The 13,111-nt window shown below is 39.0% G+C and overlaps 1 protein-coding gene across 1 annotated transcript; it reads left to right on the top strand.

Moving 5' to 3' along the window:
- Positions 1-217: 217 nt before the first annotated feature.
- LOC137278968 (uncharacterized) lies at positions 218-766 on the top strand. The gene has a single exon (XM_067811462.1). It carries the CDS (start codon positions 218-220, stop codon positions 764-766), a length of 549 nt encoding a protein of 182 aa, XP_067667563.1.
- The last annotated feature ends 12,345 nt before the right edge of the window (positions 767-13,111 follow it).

Genomic DNA, 13,111 nt, shown 5'->3' on the forward strand with positions numbered 1-13,111 from the left:
CGAATCTTAACGGAGCTTGTCAAATAGTGATGATGCCAGGCGTTCAGGAAAAGGTTAGCCGTTTCTACCCACTTTTGGCACCCGCCATAAACAACTGCAAATACAAATACAATTGTTCATAAAAGGAAAAAAAACCCAGGTGAGTTCAAGTGAAAATAGGGAGAGACATCATGTTTTTCAAATTTGAAAAGTTGATGGACCCTGATCATTATTGACCATGACATTATCACGACCAGTTGTTTCTAAGCCAGTTGTTTCTAAGCCAGTTGTTTCTAAACCAGTAGTTTCTAAACCAGTTGTTTCTAAGCCAGTTGTTTCTAAGCCAGTTGTTTCTAAACCAGTTGTTTCTAAGCCAGTTGTTTCTAAACCAATTGTTTCTAAACCAGTTGTTTCTAAGCCAGTTGTTTCTAAACCAGTTGTTTCTAAGCCAGTTGTTTCTAAGCCAGTTGTTTCTAAACCAGTTGTTTCTAAGCCAGTTGTTTCTAAGCCAGTTGTTTCTAAACCAGTTGTTTCTAAACCAGTTGTTTCTAAGCCAGTTGTTTCTAAACCAGTTGTTTCTAAGCCAGTTGTTTCTAAACCAATTGTTTCTAAACCAGTTGTTTCTAAGCCAGTTGTTTCTAAACCAGTTGTTTCTAAGCCAGTTGTTTCTAAGCCAGTTGTTTCTAAGCCAGTTGTTTCTAAACCAGTTGTTTCTAAGCCAGTTGTTTCTAAGCCAGTTGTTTCTAAACCAGTTATTTTAAAAGTGTACAGTTTGGCGCAAGAATAGCTCGTTATCCAAATAAAGCGATATTATAGCACGTCAACCACAGTGTAAGCATATGAAATCAAAAGAATGACCTTATTTCTCTGCAGCCTTTCATTGTCCAGCGAAACACATGTTATAACAATGTCAGTCTGTTGAAATGGGAAACAATAACTTGTTGTCTCTCAAACGCATATGGATAATGAAGTCAAATCCGTCACATACACTGGCATTATCGTTTTCGTCTGACTGATGCAGACGACATTCTAAATTTTGACTGATGTCGTTATAAACACCATGTTCGTTTGGACACCACTTGATACCATTTCGTGCAACTACGCTAATGAGCCAGTAATTTTGGCACCGGTGAATTCATGAATCTGTCTGGGGAGATGTCACCTACGTGTGATAACTCTGAAAGCTCATTACGACATTCTTGTCATTTGAGGAAGTGTTATGCGGTTGTCTGTACACGACATGACAAATGCCACATTTGAGAACATGTCGGGAATTTAATTCAAGCAATTTCTGCTTCACCTGGATTTCCAGGACAATCCAGGGCATCGATATATTAACTTGTGGGTTTAGAAACACAGATGAACAGATCACGTTAACTTCAGGACGAGAAATAAACGCCAAGAGACATTGTATAGCTGCATACTAAGATCACTTGAAGAATCCTTATGGGCATGGGAAAGGTGTGTGTCACCTAGCTGCGTTGTGGATGCATTGGTGTACGCGTTGAATGCAGCTGGATGGCACCCAAAGTTGCACAAAGTTATAGTATTTTTAACAAAAATGGCTTAGAAATATTAAGCACATAATTACGGAGGAAAACTCTTTTCAAAGCTGACGTGACATGACGCTTTCATAATAGAGATATGGATTTCCTTTATATTTGATAAGAAGTATAATGTGTGAACATGTCATTCTACATGTTGATTATTAACAATGCTAACACAGTTATCTCGATGTTGTAAGGAAAACGTAATGAAATCACTTTGATCTTAAGATTAAGTTCTTTTAACATGTAAGGAACTTCTCTTTTGTGAGAAGGAAATAGGCAGTGACCTGTTAAATGTCATGTTTTATTGTACTCGAGACACGATTAAATATTATTCTCGAAACGAACCAAGAATTCTTAACTATGATCGTAGCCAATGTATTAAGGATGAGCTTATTAAGTTCGTAGGGCTACAAACATGTCGAGAATAGCTAGACTAAATGATACATGAATGTGGTTAGCTGTAAACACCTCACTTTGACATCCACATTGTTTGAAACGGTGATTAAAAAATACAAGCCGTTACTAACTGGAATATACACATTAGCAACGTACTGTTTAAATTCAGAGCTGGAACCCGCTCCTCAACGCGATCGTAGCGCTAAGTTGATCGTAACTCCCATACTTTTAACATAGACTTACGACTGTCGTAGCGTTAAAATCGCAACGAGGAACGGGGTTCTGGTGTCTGATGTAACGTGGGAAGATGCCGAAGAATTTGCAGGTTACTATGATATCGTTTAGCAATATACCTAAACAAAACAAAAGTAAACAAACAATCTAGCCCGTCTTATCTATTTTGCATAAAAATGACAGAAAGTTTAAAAACTAGAAATAGGTATTAACATTTTAATACAGCTATACATACATATGTTACTGATATGTTTACTGGAGGTGTAAGATAATCGGTGCAGGTAGACAGGTAAAAGATGTACTTTAAGAAACTGTTTCCTCTTTTCGTTCACGCCTTCATACCTGTTTACAATATGTATATTAATATGAATATGGGCCTTTGGACTTCATATGATGATGATGATGATGATGATGATGATGATGATGATGATGATGATGATGGTGGTGGCCTGATACTGGATTATCCCTGAAGTGAAATGCTGAAATGATCTGGTATCGTTTCAGTTTGTATTTCTGATCTACCAGTCTGATAGAGAGTGCAGGTGACTTTTCACTGATTTCACTGAAAATATATGAAGTTGGGGTTTGATGATTTTGAACGTGAACAACACCGTCAAATCACCTTTAATTCTCACTCGTAGTTATCAGTTATCCCAAATGAGTAAGTGAATGAGTTTACACATCTTAAACAGCATGATGGTAACTTTTAAATACAAACAGTCAATTTGCTTATTGATTGCTTTCCTCCCAAGCGAAGGCGATACAATGTTTTAAGAAGAACCAATACTTAATTATATCATGCATTTTTAAATATTATTTATTATTAAAATGTAGAAAATGTTACATGTACATTAACTACAATGAACAGCCGCTACACACTGAGTCTGCAAAGCTCATGTCTGCAAGAATTCTGAGACATTTTAGGGCTCTTGAATGAGAAATGAGTAAGTGAGAAGAAAAGTCTTCCAAAGAAGGCCTTATCACCCCTCAGTTTCAGTTTGACGTTCAGCTACTTGAGTGACCGCCACTTGATTAAGTACTAGTTTATCACAGATATTTTCTATAATCTTAACTCTGCTGCCTGATAAAACCAGAGCGTGTGTCTTTATGCGTATTTGCAGTAACCTCAACTCTGCTGCCTGATAAAACCAGAGCGTGTGTCTTTATGCGTATTTGCAGTAACCTCAACTATGCTGCCTGCTAAAATCAGTCGAACGTGCGTCTGTACATGGCATTTGTGTAATAACCTCAAATGTACTGCCTGATAAAATCAGTGGCTTTTGTTTCAGGATATAAGCGTGTCTGGTCATTACCTTGCACTGACTTTATTGCTCTCAGATGAAGTTGGGTCCCTTTCCTTTGTACTACCTTTTTATTTTACAATTACCATTACGAATAAAGAACCTTTGATTTTGCAGTTTCGCTTTAGGATACAATTTAGGTTGTACCAATGTTGTTCTGCTCGGGGTGTATTGATGCGGATCATTATATATTATTGTAAAAAATGTTTTACGCAAAAAACGGATGATGATTCGGAGAAACCACTCCTACTCGGGTTAACTCGTGAAAATCTCTCCTCACAGGGTTCACAATCACTAGTAAACCCTCGTAGTCATGGTTTCTCCCATACGTCATATAGAGAACACGCATTTCCGGTGTGAAATATGAGAGAAATCCTGGATGAATGCTGGAAGCTGGATTTGCAGAATGAAGAGTTCGGGTATCATTCACAGGATTTCTCATCTCTGCGGCTTGGAATCAAACGGGTGTCGTTATACGGTCAACGGTAACGCTGATGTTCTTTCGCGTTTGGTGTGTATATTTTCGACGATGTCGTAAAGAAGCATGAGCGCCATTGACTTTCGCTAGATATTCGCACAAACCCAAAATACATACACGAAGGTCTGACGTGTATTGCAATGAGAACTATGAATCAGGTCTTTCTGATTTCAACAAGTGTCATTGTTATTATACTTACATTACTTCAAGTTATGTCACGTGAAATACTGCTGAGCCGGCTGTTTTGCAGAGGCCTACTTTTCTCTTGTAAATTTGGATACATTTCCTACGATTAAGATAATAGATCAGACTGCCTGTTGCCAACGATGACAAGCATTGTAGTCTAATGTAACTGAAAGAAAAACGTATGAAAGTTGAAGCAATTCACTAATGTATTGTACGCAATGTAACGTTTCAGGGCCATTCATCGCACAAACATCAAGATGTTTGATTAACGATTCTGATCAAAAGTATTTCATTCCCTGTTTATGGTTGTGGTATCAAGGACAATAACGGCTATTTATTTAGTATTTGCATGGATGAACATGATGTAGCATCTACCGTAGTATGTTAGGTATGTAAGGAGATATGAATACTTCGCGTAAAGGTTATAGAGTAACATGACAACATCGGCCTTCATGTTAAAGAGCGAGGTGGCATATTAGGTAGATTCCTGGAATATCATGTAACATTTCTGGACTGGCTTGAACAATCTTTTGACGTTAGAACGTGATTTTACAAACTTAGATTCAAACACAGTGTAGTTTTCCTTGAACTTTGTATACAATCCACATTTCTTAAATAGCCAGGCAACTGAAAAAACAGGTAATTAAGCCGATGCTATATTGCTTGAAATAAAGAACAAGCCAACCATATGATATAGTTCAAAGATGTAATATAGAGAGAAACAGCTGTCAGGGCAGCTTTACAAGTGAAAAACTAAGCACAACAGTAGTCACACTACTGGTGACTACACTTAACAACGAAATGGTTTTGAAAGAACGACAAGCAGAGAATAAACGAGAGGGCAAAAGAGAGTAAACACCCTTATTAATGATCGATAAAATCAAAGCAAACATACAATCATTATGGAACATTATGGAACATTGTCCTAGAGCCGTTGCCGTAATGAACCGGTTCCGCAGATTACAAGTATGCAGATGGAGGTCTTCCTGTCGTGGGGTCGTCACACATGGTCTGTCTGGCCTGTCTTGGGTGCTGCCAGTCTGCCTGTAACGTTGAACATCCTGATGATGGTATGACGTGTACAGTTCAGGCGCCTTCCAAAATGTCTGTTGTTGGCACGATCTGCCTCATACCTTTGGCCTTCTCTCCCCTGTGCGGTTAACTGTGGCATAAATTCTGTGGTTTTCTGTAAGCTGAGATGTATGGCCACCGATTCACGTTTTGACATTCTTCGCAAATTAAGGAGCTTCTGCACTGCCAACATGCTGCGTTTGGACGCATGATTAGTCAGTGTGTGGGCGAACCGTTTCGGATTTTACTAACTTAAACAACTTTGTCAAAAATTCAAAATAAAAAGTGTTCAGTTTCTTTTGCTTTTTGGTACACACACTTAGTGTACATTGGCACATTCACATTGTGTGTAAAGCCAATGTCAAACGTCAAACGTCAAAATTGTCACAGACTTGCTTCTGCTTCCGGTCGTTCTGCAAAACAGGAGAAAGAACCGTTAAGAAAATTGAACATGAAGTGCAGTCTGATGGATGATATTCTGTACTTTTCATCCTTCTGGTCGATGTCTGCTTATGCAACGTCAGGTAATGGTGTGAGTGAGTGAGATTGTTTTAACGCCTCTTTTAGCAGTATTCGACACCAGAAATGGGATCACCTATGTGAGGAATCGAACCCAGGTCTCCACCGTGAAAGCTTTAACGACTTGCAATAACAACAAAGAGTATAATATGAATACGGTGGTCATATTTATGTTATTGACTCCCTGAACGTGGACTGTTTATGTCGGGAACAAGGACATGTGGTCCTACATTCTTTGATGACAGTGAGCATACATCGTCTGAACCAGTATTGCAGCTAAAACATCAAACACATTTGGAGAGTTGGAGAAGACATATCTCGTGTGCATAATGGGTTAAAAATACAGTCAATCATTCAGGATAAAAGGAACCATCTTACTTCACATCACAAATTGACAATCACATTTCCAAGACTGGTACATCCACAAGATTCAGTGACTTGGTCCCAGCTTACAAACGCAGAAACAAGGGATAGATATTTCAAATGACGAACTATGAAGGATAACAGTTCTCATTTTTGAAAGGATCAAATTTAATGACTGAACAACTAGATAAATATTTTATGTTTGGGAGTTTGGGGTTAAAGTATTGTAAGCCGTATTGTTCCCCTGAGAGGGTACGTAAGTCCCAAAACATTTGAAGTCATTTTAAACTTACCAGGCGTTTTGAACGTAGTATTCTCGGTGTTTTAATTTTGGCTAACATTTCTTACAATGGCTAGCAACTGAAGGTATGATGTAAATCCAACTAGGGTCCATTTAGCTAGCAAAAGTACTGTAGTCCCCGTGGTCTGTAGTACAGTGATCTACCTTCAGTTGTTAGCGATGTCTAGCCAGGTTTTATCTTGTACCGTCCAAATAGTGCTATTAGTTTTAACTTCCTTTGCTAGGTTTAAATTCTAACTGTCATATTCTAGCTGTTTTACAGTCCTTCGTCGACAGGGTTTTCATAATATACATATATTCCTTTTCTATGCCAAGTATGTTCTCGTCACGATATGACGTTAAATATTACCTCACGCTCTCACAAACGTAGATGATCGACACTGTAGGCGTACCTGGTGACATGGGTGTACTACAGTACATGTCTTTGGTGTTCAGATGGTTGATGACTTTCTATGAGCTGCCAGCAGGGTGGCGATTGATGAATAATGAAAGCCCGCGGTTTCATCCAGAGTCAAGCTATAGACTACATAAGGTCACCGTCAGAAAATGCTCAGTGTCGAATTTCTCAGACACAGTTCTCACTACATCTGTAAAGCAAACGAAAGAATGTGAAACTAGGAGGAATGGATCAGTGAAAATCAGTGGCATCGGTGAATGCTACCAGGGCAGGCATGTCGTGAGACACCAGCATCGATTTCCCTCTCTCGGAAACAATGAGAAAACAAAAGCCTATACTCTGTGTTCTGTGGCCGGGAAGAATCAGATAGAAAGTCAAAATAAGCTTGCCTAGAATTTGCATGTTTGTAAAGAGCGTATCAGCTGGATTATTTTTTAAAGGTCATGATTCCTTTTACACATGCATAACGGATACTGCCGGGTTACCAGTCAGCGTATGTTTTACGTCTGTCAAATCACGCCACCTAGTTTCCATTTGAGACTGAAAATTGGAACAAAAGTAAGTATTGACCATTTTTATCCCCAGGTGTCATGTACGGATTTCTGGTCAATACAGACGGCGGTGGGGTGGGGTCAAGTGGTTAACACGTTCGCTCGTCACTACGAAGACACGGGTTCGATTCCCCATCATGGGTACAATATGTTCAGTCCGTTTGTGGTGTCCCCAACCATGATGTTACCGTAATATTGCTAAAAGCGGCATGAACCTAACCTCACTCATTCACTCTTGTCAGTAACAAGAGGTGTTAGACAAGGGTATTAGAAACGTGCTTAGCCCAGTTCATCATCAAAAAATGATGACACTGCCAAGTTTAATAAGAGAAAATAAGGACAATTGATACCTTCGCATTGTGGAAAACATTGATGCAAGCTTTTAGTGCTATATGTGGAAACGGGGTAACGAATTCAGAAACGAATTAGGACACACTGCCACGAACGCGATCATCTTTGAAGTTTAAATGAGGTCGGAAAGACCTAATGTGATCGAAACCATTAATGGCCTGAGTCTGGTTAAGGCATTCGTCCCACGTAAACACGAATCTCCCTTGAAGCAAACTGACTGGGATAAAATAACTGATCATGTCCTGCAGGTGAACAGAGTATGATCATTTGGAAGACAATGATGTTCATGTTTCGTGGCATGAACTGCCCCAAATATTTCTGAACCCTGATAATAGGAACAGCGTTCTCTTTCTACTATTCTGTTGTAGATGAGCAGTATGCAAGTTGTAGGTTATCATGATCCATAGTCAAAACAACTGTTGATATATAGTGTCTGCAGTTGGTTTCATTTCAAACGGCTAAGTCACAATGGAAAACAAAACGGATGAACCACCTAATAGGTCTGAAAAGATGTTTTCAAAGTGACGAAAAAGTTAGACTTAGTTTAATAACCATCTTTCAAGCATCCTCCATGCTAGCCCCAGCGTCTGTTGAAGGCAGATGGTAAACCGAAATGAAGATTGTTGTCTGAATCCTCATGACCATTGATAGATATTTGATGGTTTATATATCCTAATGACGCAATAATGAAGGTGGTACATCTACAATCGGAGTCTCGTCGTCAAATGTTTACACACAAATACACATAATAATATATACACACTATTTACGATGTTGTAGTTTCAAATGTCGGACTTTCATTTGGAGTTGATGTCAGCCCTTGAGGTCTCGATCAAGCGTTATTTCTGCACTGATAATAGCACAAACCTGAAGTGCAATTATACTCATATATTTGTGGCTATACCCTCCGTGAAGAGGCACAATGGTTGCACTTGGCCAAAGTTCTAGATGCGGCTGATACAAGTTTAAAATGTTTGGTCTTCATCTAATGGTAACCTGGACATACTAGCCAGCTGTTGTTGTATTTCTAGGAGAACATTTGAGTGTGACTTCCAAGGTTTTTCATACCATATATGATAAACCCAGTTGCGATTGGCAAATGTGACCCAGTAACATTCCCCCTTGTTGTCATAAAGCATCATAACGTAGCATCTTTTTGTTAATCTGTAGGGTGGCATATTTAATATTCTAAACCAAAGACGATGACTGATACCAGATAAGGTCAAACAACTTCTCTATTCGGATGATGCTTTATTACGTTGATCATCCAAAAGATTTGTCCTTATCTGGTTCACGAACTTGCCACTCACAGAAATCATTGAGCTCACTTACCAAGGTTTCTTCTTGTCCATCTTTGAATCGGAACCTTTCCAAATACAACTGCTACTTTTTAAAGGCATTGTGTGTTCATCTCCAGATTGGCGGGGATTACTCACAGGGATTAAGTCCTCGCGTGGAGAAATAAAAATCAACATTAACAATGGGTTGAGGCATATTATGCGAATTATTATTATCATTCACAAATTTCATCCCTTCTATTGTAGAAGATTCATGTCATTAGTTTGCCGAGTGTAAACACGTCAATGACACCTCCCAGGCTCCCTCAAAGTCACATATACTGATTGCCTTTCTAGCTTATGCACGAGTCCATTTTCGCACTTCTCTGCTTTGTGTAAGAGTCTCCACTGATCCTCCTGAGTTAACAGTGCACCTACATGACCAATAGGTCTTTTCTTGGATGTCTCATATTGATTAATTTGGAGCCGATAAATACCTAGACACAGAGCCAGTGAAACGCTCATGTCAGTGTATAACAGATCTGTGTGGAAGACAAGTTAAGCATAGATTTGGTTGGTAAGTTTATATTCCTTTTTCCTCCGGACACGATGACCTTTCCATCTCAGATGAGAGCGGTGCGTCCCGTGGTTTTATCTACTGAATTTAAGTAGGTAACCGTGACATGTAGGTCCTGTTCTATATTTCCTTATATGATATTGTTTAATGCAGATTAGTTTAGGTGAGATCAGTTTTACGCCGCACTCAACAATCGTCCAGCTAATCGGCGGTCTCTAAATAATCGAATCTGGGCCAGATAATCCAGTGATCAACAGCATCGATCTGGGAACCAATGAGGTGTCAATCACATGAACGAGCCTGACCACCCGATCGTGTTAGTCGCCTCCTCACCAATGGGTTACTGAAGGCCAATATTCTAACTCGGGTTCTCTTCACGATATGGCTGAAATATTGCCGAACTGACGTTAACTCACTCACTCACTCACTCACTCACTCACTCACTCACTCACTCACTCACTCACTCACTCACTCACTCACTCACTCACTCACTCACTCACTCACTCACTCACTCACTCACTCACTCACTCACTCACTCACTCACTCACTCTCTATTCTAACCGGACCTTTACATGTCTCTCAGAGTAGAAGAAGGGACATGGGAATTCAAGTCTATAGAATGTCCAGAATATTGCAATGCCAGTCCACGTATTTCTTGGGCGTTAAGAGTATTATCTTTCTTTCAGTAAGTTAGAATTTCATTGACACAAGAATAAAGAACTGATAAGTCATATAAGTTTCTTATTGTGATTCATGAATGTACAAGATGCAGCATTCGGGCTTTGAACCTTTATTTAGAGATGGGTTTATAATTTCAGTTCATAGTATGCAGATAAAAGCTCAAAAACATAGTTTATATCTATGAAGAAAAAATAGTATAACAATAATAATAGTATGCATATTCAATAGGTAATGCTAAACAGGCGTAGTCACATACACACATAATGCACATACGCGTGCACACTCATACATATTCTCTCTGCCACCGGTAACAACAAAGCTAAATAGATCACCGATGATCTAGAAATTCATAAATTTCAACCCCAAACAGCCTCGTCACGGCATGGGCTGACTGCCATGTTTCTGATGTATTGTTTTTAATCATACTAATTTGTCTGGGTTAACCCTGGTATATAAATGTCAGAGATGTGATCCAGTGTATAACAGTGATTGCTCCGAGTCCATTCAGGTTGAGAGCTCGAGTTAATCGATTTCCGCGATTGGAACTGTGGGACCTTGTAATGGTTATCTCATTACGTGCAAGATACATTTTGGGCCGATACATTTTGGGCCGATACATTTTGGGCCGATACATTTTGGGCCGATACATTTTGGAATTCAACACATCAGATGATGCAACCCTGATTAAACAGAGCGTTTGAGCATGACATGAGCATACATTAAAGTGCAACCTTTGGAGTTCTCACAGATTATGCATGAAATAACACAGGGTTAGATATGCCTTACGTCATGGGTTAGGGTCTTCTCGGCAATATGGAGGTTTAACATTGTATGCATTAAATTGAATGACTGATTATGAAGGTTTAACACGGTATGCATTAAGATGAATGACTGATTATGAGGTTTATGGAAGAACTTCAAGAAGTAAAGTTTTACAGTAGAGCAATGTTCCAATGCTCTGTCCACACTGATCCTGCAGGGATGCTGAACATGTGCTCATCTTGCGCACTTCACCCACTTTTGAATGCAGCATCAGTAGGACCTTGAACGAGAAGTTCTAACTTCGGTATCCTGTCAGAGGTAAGATGCGTTTTTCGGATCTGGACCAGACAATCTAGGGATCAACAACATAAACACCAACGTCTCAACCCAGTCAGCGAGTCTGTCCACCGATCCCGTTAGTTCCCTCTTTCGACAAGCATGGGTTACTGAAGACCAATTCTAAAAGTATAAAATATAAATGTAAACATAAAACATACAATCTATATTAATAATCTTCTAAACGTGAACACCATCAGTATTATTCACGTTGTGATCCCTGTCACCACCGCGAATGTATAATGAAATCAACGTGCCGCATATACCGTCGTCAATCATTGTCGTCTCACTGATGCAGACGACATTCTAAATTGACTGGAGACGATTTGATGCTATTTCTTGCAACTACATCTAATTGGAGTCTGATATTTGCCAGTATTTCTGGAACTCTGAAGCACATAAACGTTATTGTGGTAACATAATGATATTGTGACATGTCGGTTTCAAAATTCCCGGGAGTGTCAGGTGAGAAACTGACTGATGAAATGTGGAATGGTTTTCCATACACGATGTAACTGTTGACACTTTTGGATATGTGCAGAAATTTATTCAAGTTATTTATATTGCTCATGGGAAATAAAGTAATAAAAATAATTTTGTTTTACACCATCACAGATTGAAAGTAATACCACCAGGACTTCAATGAATTACTGATTATGGTTCTAGAAAAAAACATTAGATTTTCAGAGGTCAAATAGACGTATCATTAGGACAATTTAGTATATGTCGATATTAAAATCAATACCTTTAGAACGTAAAAACCGGTCATCGAAGAGCAGTAGAAATACTACTGAATGAATATCATAGACATAAAATTAGATCTAGTAGACCATCATAAAACTACATGTAAATCATTATAGACAACAGTGCAGAGAGAGAGAGAGAGAGAGAGAGAAAGAGAGAGAGAGCATGAGAATCTAGTTGAGTGGCTGTTTCATGGGTAAACGGCCAAAAATAATTTGAGAAAACGGCCACCGCTGCTAGAGATAACAGACTCTTGGCCTGGAGAAAAACGGCCATCACATATACTACCCATCAAAACTTTAAACATACTTGTGTAAACGTAACCTTCAGTCTTCAGTAAACGTACTTCTGTCAACTGTTCAAAACTAGATTTTTTAAAAACAATATTCCATTCTGTTTAATGGTACTATTTACACATGAACTGATAAATTGTAAAAGAAATTGTTAACGTTGAAAAGGGTTTTGTAAAGAGTTCAGTAATTAATGGAAATCAGTGAAAACGCGGGTGTTCACACGTACGATATTTGCTCATTTTCAGGGGGTCTAAACTTTTGATGGGTAGTAGTAGTAGTAGTAGTAGTAGTAGTAGTAGTAGTAGTAGTAGTAGTAGTAGTCCTCTGATCTTGGTGTAAGACATTTTCTCTGGGAACAGAGGCCGTTCTCTCTAGGTTCGGAGGCCGTTTTTTCCAGCGGTGGCGGCCGGGTTTTTTTTTATTGTTTTGGGGACCCTTCGCTGGGGTCCGTTTTCTCCGTATCCCCGATGTTTAGCCAACGTTGGCTCAACGTCAGAAGAGTATCTGAGGTATCACCACGTATAACAATCGTTACTTTCCTACAACATAAAATACAAGGTATGACAACACAAATGGGAGACCACCGAATAACGTTGTATATTGTGTCATTTCCTTGTCATACATTGTCAGAACTCTTTCTGTATATGTAACCAGTAATGAAGCTTATCTGTTTTCGCTCAAGAATCACTGACATCCAAACTGGTTTGTCGTTTCTGTATACATTGTATATTGAATTGGATAGCCAGTCAAGAGCCAGATATGCA

This window comes from Haliotis asinina, chromosome 3 (genome assembly GCF_037392515.1).
Source record: "Haliotis asinina isolate JCU_RB_2024 chromosome 3, JCU_Hal_asi_v2, whole genome shotgun sequence".
Lineage (NCBI taxonomy): Eukaryota > Metazoa > Mollusca > Gastropoda > Lepetellida > Haliotidae > Haliotis > Haliotis asinina.